The following is a 21,326-nucleotide window of genomic DNA, read 5'->3' on the forward strand; positions in this document are numbered from 1 at the left end:
AATTTCTGAGATCCAATTAAAATCCCAGAAGTAGATTTCGTCAAAGGAATTTTTGCTCTCTTCATGAAATTCTTTCTAACTTTAACATTGAAAGGTTAAAGGTTAAACACTAAAATGTATCATTAAACTGGCAAGAATTATGAACAATAAATGTCACATTACTAATGATCCAGAAGAAAGCTCTTATGCTGTCCAGGTGATGATGCAATAGTAAATTGTTGAACTACAACTTCAGGAATACATTTTGAAATCGAACTTCACATGTAATGCATATTATGCATACTTCAAAATTTGTTAATTAAAAGGATTCGATTTCCTTTGGTCCTATTGCTAATGTTCATTTCCCCTTCAATTTTCTTCTCAATTTTAGAAAAGTGTCACATTTATTCGAGTATGAAATAATTTTATGGCTTAATTGAATGTTAACTTTGATGTTTCAGATATCCAGTTTAATATTAAAATATCGTTTCTGTTAAAGTATCTTCGAATGTGCAAAAATTCACTGATGAAACATTCATTTTGTAATAGCTTACAAGAGAATATGTTTAAGCACTTTTGCACTAGCTACTGTTAGCATGAATCAAATGTCGTAGCAAACCAAACTACTTCTATGGATCTCATAAGAATTCCTAGATTGTTTTCCCTTTTTTTTTTTTTTTTTTTGTAGACTTTAAGCTTGATGTACTTATGAATACAATATCTTGTAACAGTAAGATATATGGATAACATTATTGTTTCTAGAAAATGGATTCTTTTAGCATAAATTAGAAAATTCTGCATATGGGCTTAACATGTAATAATAATCCTAGAAATTTATGGTTGATAATTCCTGAATAATAACATGTCATATATGAAATTATGAATTATTTCTTCTGGAATTCAATTATGAATTATTTCTCCTGCAAATGTTGCTGCTGCAATAATATTATTGTTTTTACTTCAGATTTGGCATATGCATAAGTTTATCCACTTAATTGGCTAGCAATTAAGCAAGCATCTTAGAGCATTCAGCAAAATTTGTCCACTCTTTTCTTGAAAATATTGTAATATGCCGAATATAAAAATGATTATTTTCCTTTCTCAAATGGAAAATTATACAAAGCAATACTAAAGAGTATTCAGTGAATTAGTAGAAAAAAAACACAGTACACCGGGTAAAAAAATGATTTCGAAGCGATAAAAACCTATATAAAATCAGATAGTTCCAATTTCAAAAGTGATCTTCCTCAATTAGCTTCCGTTCAACCATTTCAGATCTAATAATCAAAGAAAAATTTATGATCGCACGCTAAAATAGCATATAAATTACTAATATTTATAAATGGATATTGAAAATGGTTAAACACAATTTGTACAAGGAAGAATAAAATATCCTACAATAATTCTAAAGTCAAAGCATGAAGTTCTTTCGCTAAATCATATTAGTCTGTATAATATGCTTCAGTTCTAGCGTTTTGCTATCGTGGTTTCGGTCAGATTCCTATTTAACATGTTTAAATTTTGAAGCTGAAACATGCTTAACAGAGTTCCGTTTTTCCGAATTTTCAAATCATCCCACCCTCCTCAGTGTTTGAGCTTTTTTTCATCAAGTAGTAGTTCATGAACCAAAAAAGTTAAATATTCTAAGAAACGATTCCGAATTTTCTAACACTTCAACAAGCTTGCAAATCTAGGGACCACAAGTAAAAAACGATTAAAAAAGAATAAACAATCATATTATAACATTAATATGGAACTACAGGAGTTAGCTCAAAGGTTAGCCAAAATTTTCAAGTTCACCGAACATTGATAGGGCATAAATGATGCGATGTGCGCGTGCTCTCTATTAAAGCACATAATGAGCGTCACGAAGATAAGATATTAGATCGTCAAAATTAAAGAAATTCACGACTAAATGTTCAAATGATTGCATTGTCCAGTCAGCGTTCAACCTTTCGAAACGACGTTCCGATAAGAATAATGGTTTTCCTCGTCTAAAACGGAAAGAGAAAATTGAGATTTCGATACTTTGAAAAGCAAAGAAAAACGTATGAAGCATAATAAACAAAGTAACCTTAAATTACGATCTTCCTCTCCATGAGCATCTAAGTAGACCGAACCCCAAAGTGCTGCCCTTCGATTACAAACTATCACAACCAGTGAGGTATTCAGTGACAAAAAACATCCTACACCACTGCTACAAATCAGTGCGTGCTAAAATTGAGTGAAATTAATGTTAAATAAAAAATTTGTCACAAATAGTTATTCACTAATTGAAATTCGCTTTCTCCTGGAAGTTTTCGACATAAAATTCTATCCCATCCATGGTACTTACATTCTTTTGATGAGAAATAAGATCTATAATACATAGTGCCTTTTTCTCCATACAGTAATGGATAGAACTTTTTGTAAACGACATGTTTTTTAAATTTTGCAACGAATGTATACTAGAACGAAATAATAGCTAGGAAAAAAGAATTCGCTTTATAATCAAAACTCATGCCTTAGATAGTTTATATACCTATTTGTTGATTTGATGTCAATAAGATTCTTTTTAAAATGTAAAATGCGTACTCGCTCCACTTCGTTGGCAGAAACAGTTTCGCTGGCTGATATCGTGCAGCAACTATCCAAGCACGAGAGTTGCCCGCAAAGAAGGCAGATAAATGGCATCCGAGGAACAAATCCGCAAGCCACACAAGAACAACCGAAAAATCGAGCAAATAAGTCATCGTAACTTTTTGGCAACGTAAGAAGGGTGAACCTACGCCATGATAATGGTTCCTTATGTAAGTCCTGTAATATAAGTATACAACACATACGGAATATTGGCCTTAAACAGATAAAATTTCACTTGAAATTTTCAAATGGAATAATTCAACATAAGATTCGACATAATGGTGAACAGTTAGCGAGATTAATCATATTTAGCTCTCTGTCACATCAATACTGGTGGATGAACCGGAAATATACAATGCTCTATTCAATGATCAAAGAATTATGCAACGATCCATACCTCCACGAAATTTTTGCAAGTAATCCATCGAAGCACTGCATCAACCCACTTTTCGATATGAACATGAGGTAAGAACTCAAGGGAAAGTTCGTTATTATCTGTAAGTACTCATATATATATATATTAAAAAAAGGAAAAAAGAATATAGATATGTGATTATGGGAAATCGACAATTTCTAATTCATGGTCAATGAAAATATTTCAGAATATTTTAAGTTCGGTTAAACAACAACTTGATTAACATCAGTAATGTTCAACCATCAATATATTTTCATTGCACTTAATATTATAGCGAACTTTCTTGGACCGTCTATCTTCAGTTATCATATCCAATAACACATGATAATACCATCGACAATGGTTAAATGATGGCTGTAGCACGAAAGAAATGTGATCATTGACTGGCAATACGCAGTAAGATGGTCAATCCTATTCAAAAAAAAGTATTAGATTGTCTTTAAAATAATGACATACTTGTCAGTAACTTGTAAATTTCCATGAATGTTACACGACTAATGCAATATTCTTGATCATATTTATGTATACCACATTCGTGCCACAATTGTGTAGTAAGACGAGATAAATCTGTACAGGTATAATGTAAAGCTTTTTCGAAATCCACTTCATCCTTAAATTTTCCTAATTTAGAAAATTTATTCTGAAAAATCTTTGATATTTAGTCCATCCATTTCAAAAACTTTTTATCCTGATAAAAGTTATAGACGAATTGCAGACTCATAACTCTGCATTGATCAAATATAAAGAAATAATCGGTTAAGTTTATTAATGAACTCACTCCATCTTTCAACAAAATATTTTCTGCTTTCAGATGAGGACGTGAAAAAAGTCTGTTTATAACACCTTTCACAGCGAATGTAAATACCTGAAAACTGTTCCGAAAGTTTACCACTTAAAGTTCTAATGGGAAAAAGTCATGGATTACTTTTGGAGTTCTCTTTTACCATAAAGAGTAAAAATGAAGCAAGCTGAGAGATGCATCGATTTAATCAGCGAAGGAAATGGAATTGAATATTGCGAGAACTTATGCAATCTAATAATACCTCATTACTGAATTCTAGACTTTCTGTTCGCTTCAGCTGTGATAACGGCATATGTAAAGCTGCTACAATCGCTGTACGAACAATTCCTGCATACAGAACTACCTGGTAAACAAATGCTAGTAAGCCTGAAAATAAGAAAATGAACAAAATCTGTAGAAAATTGAGAAAAATTTTTACAAACTGACGTTATGTTCAGATTAATTTTCCTAAAATTTTTTTTTAAAAATTTTTAGGCTTTGGAAAAAGTTAATCTGAAAATCTAATCACGAATTAAGAATGATGATAGTTAAAAATGTTAACATAAAGTGGTGAATGTGACCCGGAAGATTAAAACCAGTCGAGAACAACATCGCGGTTATGAACAAGCAACCGGATTACAGACAATCTAACTGCCATTGAATATGATGCAAAAGTTTCGTATTTTGCATTGTGAAATTTCCAGCTTCCAAAAGACCGACATGGAGTTCCGCTACAGCGGACAAACAAGTATTGCAAAATGATTGATGTTACCATGTCAACCCGGTGATTTGAAATAACTACTGAAGTAATAAAATAACAAACTTTTCTTATCTTCGTTAGTCAAGGAATCATTGGTGATGATGTAACTACTAATGCGAATCAGCGTTGTTTTCAAGTCGAACAGCACCATTGGAGTGCCTGTCTCTAGTTCAATGTCTTGATTCATACGCATTTTTGCTGCTTTTGCCTCAACTGTGGACTGAAATTAGCTCGGATTGAAATATGAATAAAAAGCAGATTTGTACAGGAAATACGACTGTTGGGCACAATTCTTAAAATATTATCTCAAAACTAAACTACCTTAACCAATATAGACCACTAGAAACCTATTCTTTCGTCATCGATTTCCTGATATAAATACTATAAATTTATAAATTTGTTAAAAGTATGTGCAAGTTTTCCAAAAAAAGAAAAAAAATTCATACTGATGCTAGAATATCCGAATCACTTGGCGCAAAATATTGAGTATAGTTATCTTCCAAAGTAGTTTCTACTAGTGCCTGTTTTTGGTCGAATCCGAAAACCAATTGCCTCCATTGATAGATCATAAAACTTGTATCACGTTTTGTGCCTTGATGACGTGCTCCATATACCATATGTTCTATAACAAACAATATATTTTGCTCCACTATAATATCTTTGCATTCGCAAGATATGCTGTAGAATTTTTAAGAATCTAAACATCTTTTGACCTTTTTCAAATATATTTTTAACGTGTTAATCGATGGCAATATAGCTGCATTTCACGTCATATTTGTCACCCTATGATGTTCGAAGGACTTGTGATGTTGATTACCTAGTTATTTCATCTAAGCTCCTTTTTAGTAAGTTATCCCTAAGCAATCTACCACAGTATTTCCTTGAAGCATCCACCTTGATATTCTACCAAACTTTAACACTAACAAAAAGGTGCCCTCTACATCATACAAATGAAGAGCAACTTAAATGGAAATATATTTTAAGTAAAGTCATCGAACTGAATAAACCTGTTGGTAATTCATGGCAACAACGATCAGAAAAATTTGACTCGGATAATAGAAGATTTCGTTCCAAGTTACCTCTGCAATAGAATCAAAAATTGACCAGCCTCATTTTAAAAAAATAGCTGAATTCAAGTACGTAATGACAAATTAACTGGAAAAAAACTAATCAATGATTAAGATATCACTTTGCAAGTCCGAAAGCGAAAATTTGGCCTTTTTTTGGTGTACTTTCGTTGAAATTTCCACGGTAAGATGTCCACTGATGACAAAGAGAAGTAAAATTTAAAAACAATTGCTGATATGCCACAAATTTCGTTTCTTCATTACCCTATAAAATGTCAAATTTTGAGATTTGACAAGGCTGCGAAGAAGTTCTTTAAATGTTAAACCAGTTATGAAATGGTCAAAGAATAAAGAGAAGTTACAATGATTTATCGAACTCGTAAAAGAAATCACACAGTACTTACAGCTGCATGAAAAACATACGAAACTGACCTAGGAATGCATAATAGAAAAAACAACTAAAAGTTATGGCACATGAGTCTCAAAAAAACTGAAGTAAAACAAAGCCTCACATGTTGCGCGATAGAGACTAATGAGATATGTAGTACCTTAATCTACCGCTATCTAAGAATACGAAATGCAGTCGCGTCACATCACATCAAATGACATGTACCGACTCACCTGTATATGAGAGGTGTCACTATTTATAAGCCTTTCCACTTCTTTCACCAATTCTGTACAATTGTTTTTTTGATAGGATATACCAGATCTGTAACGCGTTTAGAAAAAATTAGCAACAAAAAGAAAAAAAAAAAAGAAAATCTGAAAGAAGAGTTGAAATAGAGCGAACGCAGAAATAATTCGCTGTCTCAAACAGACCGTATTCTTTCAACGCCAGTATCTGGAGCCAAAGGAAGTATAGTGTGAACTGTTGCACGACATACAGGGCATGAAATTTCTATTCGCGCTTCCAGCGGATCAGTTGATGATGATGAACTTTCCTGAAGTGAAATTTCAGTCAGTTTTTATAGTTGCTATCGAATCATTTCATTTAAAAACAACACTAAACATGTACACCTAAAGAAATAACTCATAAATTACGAGCAGTATTAGAGAAATTGAATGAAGTAAAAACAAACAAGCAACGTTTTAACATATGTTTTGTAGCATTCGACATGTGCATAATGACCACATGTACGAACTTCAATACCGGTTGGAGCTTGGATAAGATCTGCATATTTCGGGAAGCGCTGCAATAAGAACAAAAATATGAAAATTCAAAACTCCATAGAATCAATCCTGAGCTTGTGTATTTTCACAGAACTAATTGACTGAACAAAATTAATTAAGCTTTACTTTGCCTTGGTACACTCAAATTTCGTGAAATTTACAGAACTCACAGTCTGAAGAAGAGATCGACGTGAAGCACTAAAAATCTTCAGCATCATACGATTCGTATGTATGCCTTTATCTCCCATTTCCATTACTGATAATGATGGACAATCCTCAGGTAAAGAGTGCTCAACGGCTAAAATATACGCTTCTAAATTAATTGTTTAAAATGTTAAATATATTACGGTTTAAGATCCAATTTCCGCTATAGTAAGGTAGTGAGGGTAAGGTAATGTGTAAGTGTAGAAATGTCATTAAAATTATGCATGACAAGAAATCTAATTTAAGGAAAACAAAACTGCACATCTAAAGACACAACCAACCGGATAATCAAAATATTACTTATTCCTGAAACAGTGTTTCTAATAAAATTCAGAAACATCTGACAGCAGATCGACTTCCAAGAAAAAATTACTGTTCAAGTAAAAGAAAACGAGCCGTAATTAACAACTATACGAGACATCAGTCCAACTGGATCAGCCAAAGTACTTGCTGTTGTGTCATTGCATATCGGGCATCTGTAATGTCTCACTGGCGAATTCTGAAAAAAAAAAGTATAAAAAAAGCATTTTCACAATTGAAGAAACAACCTTATGGAATTTGACAAGAAAAAAAAACAACTTTAATTTGAAATAGACTCCGAGAAGTGACATTTCAAATAACTGTTATCAATATATGATTAATCTTCCAAAAATCATAAGAAACATCGGTTAGTTATACAATGAAACATAGTTTTAACCTCCGTGGTATCCATTGCATCCATTTGAGTTTGCGTTAATCCTTCCATTGCCATCAACTTCTTCATTAATATAGCGTTCTTTTTCTGATGAGCTATCATTAAGGCCTGGAAGAGGAAATGTTTGAAATGTTATGCAGTGTTAACATAACGATACAAAGACAAGTAATCTCTTTCTGATTTTAACAATTTTTTGAATTGTTAAATCACAGAAGAGGAAAAGTGCAAACCGGTACAAAAAGTGTTAAATGTAATCGGAAATGCACAATGACTTGAAGTACACCTCTTGACGACGTTTTGCAGTCGATCGATGAGCCAATTTTGCAGGTGAATAAGCATCATCCTTTTCCTGAAGCATGTCTGATTTCAGCGTTTCCACCTGATGTTCACTGATGAACTGATCCAAAACCTCCTGTACTTTTTTACAGACTAAAAAAAAAAAAAAACTGAAATATGTGAAAGTTGAAATATATGAGTTGAAAGTAAATATGTCCACGGAGATAGCAAACTTCCTTTTCCTATCAACTAAATGTTATGTACAACAGCGATACGATTACACTGCTTTAGATTTCTGAATAGGAATGTCCCAAATCAAGGTAGAGAGTTTGCAAATTATCAATAAAATATTTCCGGAACTAAGAAAATACAAAAAACAAGATTAGCCGTTTGAACATAAAAAAAGACGGTGAACAATAATGAACAAAGTGGACGTACCTATGATAGAGCAAACAGAAAAGACGCCCGATGTAATCGATAGCATAACCCGAAATGTAATCCAACAATAAAGGATCTAGATTTAATTGCTTGGAAATATACTGAACCAGCAAATGATCATATTCAACGCTAATAGCATTTTCGCCATTCATTCTGCGCAAATATTTCAAAAGAAGTGTAATTACTGATGGTACTTGCCTGTAAAATAGTGTAACACATATCAAGAAATAGAAAATTCTTCAAAATTCGAATTTTCCCAAGCAATTCAAAGAAAAATTGAATTAGAGTTCCTCAAACAAAAGATAATATTTTATGTCGAAAATCCTGAATTCTGTGAACTACTGAACACCAGGTGAAAGTAAATTTTGCTACAAAGAGAAAGTAAAACTGCAATTCCATGCTAACAATCAATTTTAAATCCATTTCTAATTTTAAATTCAAGAACATTCTGTTGAAATAAACCAAATAATAACTACCTTTCTCCAGTGTCTGCAAAATCGGTGAACACTGAGAGAAGAGTAGAAACAGGATTTCTCTGAATACTTAATGTTTCTTGCACAGACGATGGTAACTTCGATTTTTCCGTAGTAAGGCATGAAAACTGTTCTGACGTAACAAACTTTACCATTAATGTCAAAAAATAAACAGCTGTTTGAAAAATTGCTTCGTTTAACTGCTGCTGCTCAACATACTGAAATATATATGCTCTATCAAAGTTAAAATTATTCACTGGTCTCTGTTAATTTCTAGTTTCTTAGCTATGTTTCTTAGATATCGAAGCATTATCATAACATTCACTGACTACAGCATAACTTTATCTTTTGCGATTTCCAATTTCAACATTAACAAATATTACTAATTGCCTGAATAAAAGTGAAAAGTTGGAAATCAACTCACAGCATATAAAATCCTATGCAACAGGTCGAAAAACGATGGTGTAATAAGAAATCTCGCACAACGCATTGTCCAAATGTTATCAAATGAACAAAGACGATAAGGAATCCACAGGTGATCACCAGAACGAGTAATCGTTGAGTGCTTCGGTAAACTGCGTTCACTGAATAAATTTTCAAGAGATGCAGTCAAATCTGTTAAACTGATGAAACATTCGATTTAGGGTTAAAAAACTTCCCGCTCCTGAAAAACGAGAATTTTTTTTCGCCTACCACTACTAAAAGTTGGTAGTCCAAATCACCTACGACTTTACTAATAGAAAGATCAAAAAGGAGGCATGGCAGCCAATACCTTGTGACTCATTCTGGAAGTCCGAACTAATGATCGGATGGATCCGGTTGAAGTTTAAGGTATTGGTGTCGAAATATTTTCTATAATCTGTACGCTGGGCGGATTTTTGATGATTTCTGAACTATTAAATTTCAGGAATTTATAAATATTACATATTTTCGGAGCGCATCAGTGCATCATTGTATTCACGTGGACTAGTTGTTCGCATTCTGCAAAATACGGGGTCGAACAGAGTTTGCCACGATTCTGTTGTCAACATGTAAACTCCTTGTTCAATATGACTTCCTTGATCAGGTTCACAGTACACTGCCAGCTGAAGTAAAACGAAAAATCCATAATCTAGAATGGTTGTAAAAGGAAAAACGCTTGTAAAAACTTAAGCTAAACACCTAGAGAATGGAACGACAATGAATTACGAAGGCAGGAAATTGAAATGAAACACTTTGAACTTCAAGACGTTTGTGAAAGGATAATTTGGTCAAAAATACTCACTGGTTTTGCAAACTTTTGCTGGAGTATTAACTAATTAAAAGCTTTAGCAGAAAAAAGAGAATTTCCGATAATATTACAGCAGCAATATTTGAAGCCCTACAGCGCAAACCTTTTCTAACACACTGTCAAATGTTTTGTCATCAACAAATGGTCGGCTTCCTCTCTCGGGAATTGCTGCTTTTAATTTCGAATGGGTCAGATCGCTAACTGCAAGCGCAGCAACAATTTCATTCTCTAGATTATTCGAAATATTTCCGTGGATATTCCATCTTATAACCAAAATATCCAAGAGCAATCTTGCAAAAAAGAGCATATTAGAATAATTGATATCCCAAACATCTATTATGGATATGTCTTCGACATTTTAATTCTGCCATAGTTACTATATATGATTGGCTTTGCGACATTCCTTAAAAATCTGGATTATTCAGTAATGCATATCGAATGATACTGATCGTTTAAACTAATAACAAACAAGGACCAAAATCCTAATCATAATGAAATATAGAAAAGTAATAAAAAATTGTAAAAGCCAACCTTAAAATACCGTCAACTAGAAAATCTACCCATTCCTTGCGTGTGACTACCCATCTTTTCTCCGGGAGAACAACATCGTCGGGAAGAAGACCGCAAAGCGCCAAGCAATCATCCAAATAAAAAGCAGTAGTAATAACTTCCATGAACCATTCAGTATCAATAAAGCACGCTACAAATCTAAAATATTTAATATGGAATTTAGACGCAAATTTCTTTTTCATCGATCTCTTTATCATCTTATATCCATAATTCCCTTAATAAATAAAAATATGTCTACACATACCAAAAACTATGAAAATAGCAAAGAAGCATAAAAACTGCTTAATACCAATAGGGTCAATTTCATCAATTTTCCATTTAATTCGACTTAAATAAATCAATCAAAGATATTAAAGGAATGACGGAGTGAAAAATAGCTGATAAGAATGGAGGAGCCAATCATATTTTCTGTATAAAGTTACATAAAAACAAAAAAAAAAAAAAGAAAAGCAGGAATAGTATTTGATTTTATCGAAAACGCTAACCTAATCAGTGTTATATCGCAGTCCATAAAAGCAATGTTATAATTCGTTTGTGCATAATAAAATGATTGATTTCGAACCGCATTACCGTTCCTTGCCCACATACCAGCTGACGTTTCTGCGCGACATACCTGAAAGATTCAACGAAAAATAGCACATACTTGAAGCCTGACATTACCAAAGCTTGCACTTCAACTTTTTCTTATAGTTGCATATTTTCTCAAGTTTAAAAGCCAGATTTAACAGTTAACTAGTAAAGATAGGTTATTATCACAAAAAGACAAGGAGGAGGGACATGAGAAGCTAACCTGTATCCTCAATGGATGAAAAAGGATTTTGCGCAGAAACGCTTCATCTTCAATAATGATGTCCAGGGAAGAAATAAATGCTGGTAATTCAATGCAGCGCAAAATACCAGCAGATAAATGCCTGTGTAGTGGGATATGATAACTCACGCAGTACGGCTGAACACATACATCGTTCTTTGTTAAACCAATAGCGCTGAACCATTCCTTCAATCCAACAAATGTGTGAAGTGATGCAGACTTCAGCAACTAATAATTAATAGTTTAAAATTAAGTCAAACACGACCCAACCCTAGCACGTGCTGCTTAGATGTTGACGGTCCGAATCACCAATGAAGTATGAACTGGAATCGTAACTTCATTTCGAAAGGATAATATGTGATCGTATCCGCTGTGCAGCAGTAAAACAATAAATAACATGCTATATCAAATAATTTTAAACTTGATCAGCTTATCATAATCGTAGAAAGAGCGGAATTCCTTTGAAATTGAGCAACCTCTAAAATGGTTTTCCACTGAAGAAGATAGATATCCATGCAATCTGTTTCGACCGTCAATGCAGCTAAAGTATTGAACATATTCACAGCTGAGACTTCCCATTCAAGATGAAATGCTAACTGCAATAAATCTGATAGAAATGTAAGTGAAACACTTGATTCATAAAGCAGTGCCATCAAGAATCATAATTAGCTATGGGAAGTATACACAGCAGTACCTGATATGGATGAGTGGTGTCATATTCCAGATGGTTACCAGCGATTATTCGATAATTCAGATTCATCCCTAAACTTACGACATTTTTGTTTCACATTATTTTATAATCAATATAGCAGAAAAAAAAGTTGACGAATTTTAAAACAGTAATCAATGTTAACTTATTGCAATCAATTTAACTTGTGCACACTTGATTTCTTATATTTTGCAGCTATCATGTTTCAACTTATTTCAAGATGATTTTCTGACGTTGCTTTATATTTTTCATTTTAATATTCATATTTTTCTATCTTTCCATATTTTATAACCCAAATTTAGTGATTCTCTGTAAAATTGATATGATTGCAGATAAATACCTTGCATAGGTGCTATTAAAGCCATATAATTTCTCATGCTTTTCTGGTCACGGAAAAATCGTCGTGCAATTTCTCCATGTGTTAACAAATTCTGCAAATCACTAACGAGCGTCCAGTATGAAGCTTTCCGTAACGGTTGATTAGCATCACCCACAGAATATACAAGCCATTTGAACAATTTGTCGTCGCTAGTCGGCGGTGGTGTATTTTGATAGAAATATTCACATGCTAAAAATATAGAATCTTACGCGATAAAATAAATTGTTCATGAACATAAATTCCATACCTTCAAGTGCTCAGCGGAATGTTATGAGTGCTTCCCAGTACTTTAGAATGTTTAATATGATACAATGAAAGCTGAAATAAGCTTAGTCAAATCTTTCAAGACATATTTATATTCACCAAACATGTTCAAACTACTTCTGTTACAGGGTAAAAGTAAAACCTTGCGTTATTGTAGATTTTTGAACACCGGTTTTTATAACACTATAAGTACTTGAAATGATCTTATCTTTAAGGTTGATTTCATCATCTAATTTAAGACATTGAGCTTCACTGGAAAGAATCTGCAAAGCAAAAGTTTGATCAAATTGAAGTTAAGTATACTAAAATCTGATAATGTAAATCTAAAGTTGCTGAACTTGAAGTTTACTTTTTTTAAATAAAACTTCAGCTGTACGCCACAAAAAAATTTTTCATAATATGAAAAGAATGAAGCCAAGCTCAAGCACCTGTACAGAAATGTGTATAATACGGCTACCAACAGCATATATAGCGCTATCACCCTCACATTTGGATAAATCAACTAAAATTTCAGCTATGCAAAAATATAACGAGAAAAACCGTTTCGCAAAAACATCCTGAAACTTTATCCAAATTTGCAAGATTTTAATTATCTTGAAACCGAGAATTACAATTTTCAAATGCGCTTCATATTTTCTTCATGAGGAAAATGAAGAAATCATTTTAAAAAAATTCAAAAAAAAAAATAAGCCAAACCCTGTAATTGACATCCGATAGCAAGCTTAGACATAGATTGATTATTATCTGAGGAAATACGAGCCGGACCATCCAAAATATCAACTCGTCCAACAGACATTCCGGCTCATAGCAGCCATTAATCTGACTTGAATTATTAATTGGTTTCAAGGACTGGAGATCTTCTAGAAACAAACCACGTGTTCGCCAATCCAAGGAAAAATCAGGAGTGCGATTATGATCTGGAAATATAATCAGTTTCATGATGCTATGAATAAGTGCTATTCGATTAATCGACGGAGAAACAAATGTATTTATTATCTACTTTGCATTTTAGTTTTTTCGACAGGTATACGATTCTAATCAACGACTGGAACACATAAAATATGAAGTGCGTTAGATGCGAAGCGAGGGAGGATAAAGTGAAAACGAAGCTCAGAACTCGTGAAGTCTCTCCAACAATTCGGAACTACTCTTAGAATAACTATAAGGATTATTCGAGTGATCAGTGAATCGAACAGCAAATTTCTACCTCTAATATCATCATCAGCATTGCGCTTATTTAAATCGTGATATAACTGTCGATCAAGCAAATTCCCGATGATGACGTCACGGATTGGACCACCATAGTCAACCAACTCCTAAATGTAAATGAAATTCTGGTATTAAAAGCAAAACAGAACATTGTTTACATTCCGACAGTACCAAATCAGTCAGGATTATCAAAGAATTATCAGATAATCCAGTTATTTGGTGAAGAATATGATAGCAGGACAGTACTTAGAACGTGTCGATGCCACCCACTGCAGCAGACCAATAGAAGACTAAACCATTCAGTAAAATTATACTCTCGATTTAGCTATTAGTGATTATATTTTGCTACATTTCACAACACTGAACATTGAGGGAGCGGTTGGATGAATGCTGAAAATTAGAGATTGAATCAAAAACTTTCCAATTAAAATAATGAAAAAACCTGAATTAGTTCAATCAAAATACGTGCTCGATTAACAAGATGATTACTGAAACTTTCCCTGATAGAACCATCGTTGCAAGCGTTGTACTGCTTCTTCTATAGATAAAAAAGGAGTGCAAAAAAGTGTTTTATACTTTTTCTTTCTATTTTGATTTAGCTACACTTCTTTAAATTGTTCACTTATTTCCGTTTGAGTAAAAGAATATTCTGGTTTAAAAAAAAAAAAAAAGAAAAGAGTAATAACAGTGCTTTAGAACCACAACCTGCACATGTAACCTAGCTCAACATTTCAATTTTTAATATTCCTGATTAAAATTAATACGGATGGTAGCATGCCTTAAGTTAAAATTGGGAAAGAAAACAAAAGTTAACCTACCCAACCTCGAAAACACAGGAATAACCGAACAAAGAGTTTCGGGATAATGAATTCTCCCAATGAAACAATATTCGGAGAAGGGATCGGTGGACGGCATGCATTTGGTCCATGTCGAAAGCAGAACCTATAACAAACTAATGTAGATCTTTGATATCAATTATTTTTAATGTAAGGGAAATCAGTTGAAGAAATACCCCGACTCTTTTAGAACATCCACATTCCCACAATCACAAGCGCCTCCAGCTTGTGAAAAGAAACGATTGAAATCATGCCCATCATGGTTTGAATTCTTGAAGCAACTACTACATAAAGACATGCCTGAAAATGTTTTCTTGAACTCATTGTTTGCAATTCATTTCAATGAGAATATTTAAGAAAAACAAAAACTTGATTTCATTCTGGGACTATTTGACTGCTCTGTGAAACATGTCTAATAATGACGAATATTGGATATAATCCACTAAATCCACATGTTTGGACTAGACTCTCTGTAGATTCGTTGGATATTTCATTTAATCTATCACTTAATTAACCAACAGAAAATTTTCAAAAGCATATAAATGATACATGGATTGAATGCGCATGTGTTGCACCGATATGCAATAGCATCAGCTGACCAAACTGCATTACATTTCAGGGAAAAGTCGTATTTTTTCACTGAAAAAAAAATAAAATAAAAGGAAATGAAAAAAATAAAACACACCAGAAATCGAATACAGTTAACTTTGTTGTATCACAGATTTTCAACTTCATTTAAGTTTGCCTGCTTCTGTTACGTTTTTTTTTCCATTATGTTCTTTTAAATAAATTCAATTGCATCAGGCAATGGACTGTTCCGTTTTAGTGGTAATAGCCCAACAAAATCACAAACGGAAACCTTAGAAAGTAATTCGCATTGTTAAGAGCCAAATCTTTCCCTCTAGTTCAACTCCAGGTTACAGTGAATGACTGATTTTTATCGTATAGCTCAATAATTTGCTTAAATTGATGAATTTACTCGGCAACCCTAAGCTTCCTCACAAACACCGAAATTTTTTTTTCTTTTTTCTTCTGTCGGTTTTAAAAAGCTGAAAGTGAGAAGGAAAATTAGCCTATACTTTTGTCTTTGAAAGCGGCGGTTGTTAAACCTTGAGCAATCAATAAACGTAGCTCGTCACGTGTATCACTCTTGAACGGACTAGTAACCGATCCACTAATGAGAGTATCGAGTCGCGCTTCTAATGCACCTGCTTTCTCCCTTAATTTAAGGTGCATTTTTTCAATTATAGAGATATATTATTTTCAATACTGATTATCTTTTTCAAAATGAGTACTATAGTGTATAGAAATGCTGTAGAAGCGTTGAACTAGAATAGATTATTCTTTCGCAAGAATTTGTTTTTTAGATGAAAACTTTCCTTACTTCTCTAGAAAATACAGAAACGTCTCTTTACCTGATATCAGCGGGTAATCTATCACAATATTTGCCACCAAACACAGGACATCCCTTTGCTTTCAGTTCATCGCTAATTAATTTCAAATGCTTTGCCTCATTCATCTTTCCTTCTTCCTAGAAATATCTGGACGATTGTCACGATGAAAATTACAAAGTTCATAGAGCAAATCTTTTAGCTAATCTATAAAAGGTCTCTTTTAGTTTACATCTGTACCAATTTAGTTAGTCATTACTTTTCCGAGTTTTATTTTTATTTTTTAAACACTTCTTGACATCAAAATTATATGCCATACATCCAGTATTTACTTGGCATCAAACGAAGCTAGAAGAGTATTTGCTGAGGATCTTTTACAATGCTTAAGTGCTTTGGAATAATCGAAAAAAGAAAATTACCCAGCCTTGTTCATCCATTCTGTCGTTAAGTTTACCGTCACATTTCGACTGATTAGTTAACGATGTTGACTCGTTCGATGAATCACCTGGATTTGGTACCATCACCTAAAATTAAGTGGAAAAACTTCCATGAATTGATCATGCTTAACTTAAAAAGACGTATGTATATGCGCCAGAATTTACATACTTTTTCTTCTTTAAACATGTATTACGTAATTGACGTAAATGTAATTTTGAATATAATAGAGTTAATTGTAAGAAAAAGAAAGTGAAAATCAAAGGGTTAACATTTTTTGATTTTATTAACATTCTGAACCAATGAAATTAATCAAAGTATTGTGAAAATTTGCTAAACAGCTTCATCTATATATGGAAATTGTCCGACGGAAACAGTCAACAGAACTTAAGTTGTAGGATATCGAATGTCATAACGTCCTCGACTCCTACGATACACTGTTTTAGTCATCCTAGCATATCGATAGTGTGGATGAAAAAGTATCAATTAGAGATCGTGGCATTAGTTGGAAGTAATTCCCGTGAGAACAGATAACGTTTCATGTACTTCTGAACGAGTAAATACTCACGGTGAATTCTTACCTAAGTATTTGACGTAATTATACTTACGTGACTTCTCGTACTACTTAATGGATGCTTTAGTGCAATAATATCCTCTCATTTTATAGGAATGGAAGGACGCAAAGTTTCTCCAGTACGCTCGGATAACTCGAAATTATCATCATCTCAATCTAATAATTATTACGCTAATTTAGCTGTTCAGGTTATCAAATTTCTTCCGATAATATTCAGCATTTCTAGAATATTACTACTGTTAGAAATGAATATTAGTTAATTGAAATAGCTAATTACGAGAAGCATTAAGATGAAATAATTTTCAATTTAAAATTTTTTACTATTTATTAAATAAAATTATTGCAGGAAGGGGATGGACGGCTTTTCAAAATGGAAGTGGATTATACGGAACAGACTGATGAAGCTTTAGCTAAAGCTGATGCTATTGCTAAGGTTGCCTGCTGTTTGAATTATTCATTTAAATTATTCTCTATTCTGAGTAGTTATTTTGCATTTCACTTATTATCTGTTAATTACCAAAGATCAATGTAATAATAGTATCCACAAAAACTCATCGTTATATGAGGCTGGCAGCAGCATATTTAGTACCGACGATATATGGAGCATTTATTTAAAAGGGGTGTTTTATTTAGAAAACATTTTTGCTGATAAATGGATTAAGTTGTAAAGCTGATTTTATGAGATTTATAGGAAGGGTGACAAAAATAAGTTGCAGAGTGGTAATGTGCCAGCAGCGCTAGATTTATTGTCAAGTTTGGAGAAGTCAACAAGACTTGGATCAGATATGAAATCAAATACGCGTATTGTTCAACATATGGTTAAGCTCTGCTTTGATGGAGACGACTGGACGCTATTAAATGATACTATTCTGATGTTATCTAAAAAACGTTCAATAATCAAACAAGCAATAGCAAAAATGGTTTGAATTTATATCTCTACCTATGTTTATGAGTAACGATTTTTGTTTGTTATTTCAAGTGCACGGTGTTATGAAGTGATTGAAGAAAAAAAGCATCTTCAAAAGATAGAAGGAGATCGAAATTGGCCTTCACTTTTTTCATTCATAATCTAAGAGATCAGGAGTTGTTTAATATGTTATTTCAGATACGCGATTGTTGTGATATGATTGAAAAAGCACCAAATGAGCAGATTCGTGATAAACTCATCGAAACATTAAGGAATGTTACTGCTGGAAAGGTATCCTTCAAAGCCTTCACTTTTCGTTTTTACAGAAGGCCGGTGTTTGTTTCAAATTCGAAAAATACGTCAGCAAGAACAGTAGTGATTGGGATTTACATTATGGAAGACCGTCTTACGTGACGGTTATGCATGATTTCTTTTTCTTTTTTTGTTGTTTAAACTGGTTCTAGATCTATGTCGAAGTTGAACGAGCCAGGCTGACCAGTCGTCTTGTGAAGAAACTCGAGTCGGAAGGTAAGCTTGATGAAGCGACGACAATGCTTCTCGAGCTGCAAGTGGAGACTTACGGTTCTATGGAACTAAAAGAGAAAGTAAGTTCTCTCTTTTGGATTAGAATTTTGCTTTTGGGTCTTTCTCTTCTCATTCACTTTTTTTTTTAGGTAGAATTTATCTTAGAGCAAATGCGCCTGTGTGTATTGAAGAAGGATTTTATTCGTGCATCAATTTTATGCAAGAAGGTCTCCACTCGTTTTTTTGAAAACAAATCGGAAGAGGTAAATTTTCCAACAGAACCGTATTTGGAATTTTGCCTATCTTAGCGACGTTTATTGTCCATATTTTCAATAATATCGTGAAGTATATTTTCACCACCTTGTTACGATAACGGGGCAGTACGAGCTGAGAGGCAGATGTAAGTATTTTTGCATAGAAGTTGGTGGATGTCGCGTTTTCATCAGTAAGGAAGTTTAGATCATCCTTATCATTATTGAATCAAGTTGGATGCTTCTGAACTTTGCATAAATCTCAGACGGCTTTTACTATAGGTGTCGTGCATTTTTTTTTTCCGCAGAGCATCCCTGTTGAAGTAATTCAAGGCTTTATTTTAAGGTGCAAGAACTGAAACTGAAGTATTATGATCTAATGATCAAAATTGGTTTGCACGAAAGTGCTTATCTGGACGTATGCAGGTATTATCGAGCTGTTTTAGATTCACCTTGTGTGCAGGCTGATCAGGAAAAATCAAAACAGGTCAGTTTTCGTCCAAGCATTGGGAATATGGCTTTTCCGGATCTGATATGTTGTCGTTTTCTTTTTTTTTCAGATTCTTAAATGCATTGTTCTATATGTGTTGCTCTCTCCACATAACAATGAACAGTGGGATTTGCTACATCGTATTCATGAAGGACGGCAGCTAGAACTTATTCCGGAATACAATTCACTTCTTGAACTATTTATTAATCAGGAATTAATTTCATGGAAAGTATGTATGAACTGTTAAAAAAAATAATTATTTGGTATTTTACTTCTAGGGATTTATTGAAGGGAAATATTCTTTTATGTGCTACATTCTTTATCTGTTTAGCTGTAGATATATGAGGATTTCTTAGTGACTTGAGCATTCTTTACAATGTTCCGAAATAATGAATAATGTTAGACATCTCATACTACATCGCTATGCACCAGACGTTAATCTGTAATGTGTTAGGTACTTACAGAAAACAATAAGTAAATATGAAAAACTCTTACGTGATGGTATCTCGACCAGCAAAGCGACCGATGTCCTCGATCGTAGTGAAAGTGGAAATAAGCGCTGGTCCGATTTACACACTCGTGTTGGTGAACATGTAAGTGCCTTATAGCTTGCTATTTTTTTTTTTTTTACGTTTTAATTTTTCTGTGGAAATATCATGCTTAGTTTTTTAAGGCCGAAAACAAATGAGTGACACTTTTATAAAAGGACAATAATTGAGGACCAAAAATAATTTATTATTATAAAAGTATATAACAGATATCAGTGAAAACTTTGCACATCGCTTGCTGTTATCTATCATGCAGAAACTTTGATATTCACTTTTATTTTCGCGCCATATTTGTGTCTGTTAGCTTGATCGTAAGACAGTCCGTAATCTAAACTCTCTTGAAACAAATTTAAAAAAAATTTTTCTTAAAGAAACTTATATTTTCTGCAGAATATGCGCATGATTGCGAAATACTATACCAAAATAACATTTGCGCGTATGGCCGAATTACTTGATTATCCAGTTGAGGTAGGTCTATATGTGAATGGATTTGAGAATCGTGCTTGATTTATGCAGTTCCAAATTTGCAAATGTTCTGCAGTAAAAAATGAGATGTTATGATAATTGAAATGTTTCGAAACTGGAATAATTTATGAGTTGTATGGAATTCTGATTAATGAAAATCTAGTTTGTAATTTTTCTTATGATGAAAATTGCACTGTAAAATGAGGTTCTGATTTGCCATTATACGTTTTGCTAATAAATTAAAAGGTGATTCTATATACTCTAATATTTTTTGAATAATTCAAGGAAATGGAAAGTTTTTTATGCAATCTCATTGTTACGGGTGCAATTCCTGATGCAAAAATTCACCGCCCAGCAAAGGTTGTGAATTTGCGAGCTCGAAAAGCTAATATTGAACAATTGGATCAGTGGGCTAGTTCGGTACGAAAGCTTACCGATATTCTTAATAAGGTTATTGTTTGTTTTTCCTTTTTTCTATTTGTTTATTTTTTATCCTTTTTATAATAACAACTATCACAGATCAAACATAATTAAAATTATTGCAGTACTGGGTTGTACAAATTAATTTTTTTCTTTTCCTATTGCTTCTCCCGATTTGCCAACTTTGTATTTAACTTTGTAAATACGAAAAAAATTGAATTTTCTGGCATTAGGAAATATACTTTTTTTTTCTCTAGCATTAGAAAATATACTTTTTTTTAATTTGAAATGAAGATTACGTGCTAACTCTGTTAAACTATTCTATATGTATATATATATATGTATATACATATATATATATATATATATATATATTTATTTTTTTTTCTTTATAATACA

At 33.0% G+C, this 21,326-nt stretch overlaps 2 protein-coding genes across 2 annotated transcripts; one reads left to right on the forward strand and one right to left on the reverse strand.

Moving 5' to 3' along the window:
* Window positions 1-1,825: 1,825 nt before the first annotated feature.
* On the reverse strand, window positions 1,826-16,833 carry LOAG_05096 (hypothetical protein; the record flags this gene model as incomplete). The annotated part of the gene is made up of 40 exons (XM_003140633.1): window positions 1,826-1,973; window positions 2,054-2,193; window positions 2,554-2,775; window positions 2,996-3,093; window positions 3,470-3,623; window positions 3,792-3,878; window positions 4,057-4,181; window positions 4,618-4,774; window positions 5,001-5,176; window positions 5,562-5,635; window positions 5,744-5,886; window positions 6,243-6,330; window positions 6,441-6,562; window positions 6,701-6,811; window positions 6,962-7,089; window positions 7,410-7,494; window positions 7,693-7,797; window positions 7,973-8,118; window positions 8,420-8,601; window positions 8,880-9,094; window positions 9,301-9,460; window positions 9,801-9,961; window positions 10,250-10,436; window positions 10,678-10,854; window positions 11,202-11,329; window positions 11,507-11,710; window positions 12,001-12,120; window positions 12,219-12,286; window positions 12,574-12,801; window positions 13,019-13,139; window positions 13,305-13,433; window positions 13,573-13,793; window positions 14,084-14,192; window positions 14,528-14,623; window positions 14,904-15,027; window positions 15,098-15,221; window positions 15,471-15,560; window positions 16,001-16,140; window positions 16,337-16,452; window positions 16,732-16,833. 40 exons carry the CDS (start codon window positions 16,831-16,833, stop codon window positions 1,826-1,828), a joined length of 5,511 nt encoding a protein of 1,836 aa, XP_003140681.1.
* Window positions 16,834-17,416: 583 nt separating this feature from the next.
* LOAG_05097 (PCI domain-containing protein) lies at window positions 17,417-20,959 on the forward strand (the record flags this gene model as incomplete). Its single annotated transcript, XM_003140634.2, has 11 exons — window positions 17,417-17,509; window positions 17,668-17,754; window positions 18,038-18,241; window positions 18,427-18,519; window positions 18,693-18,833; window positions 18,903-19,016; window positions 19,351-19,491; window positions 19,565-19,723; window positions 19,959-20,087; window positions 20,433-20,510; window positions 20,793-20,959. Coding segments are annotated over 11 exons (1,404 nt in total), but the record flags the coding sequence as incomplete, so codon positions are not given.
* Window positions 20,960-21,326: the final 367 nt, after the last annotated feature.

Source organism: Loa loa (assembly GCF_000183805.2).
Source record: "Loa loa unplaced genomic scaffold supercont3.644, whole genome shotgun sequence".
Lineage (NCBI taxonomy): Eukaryota > Metazoa > Nematoda > Chromadorea > Rhabditida > Onchocercidae > Loa > Loa loa.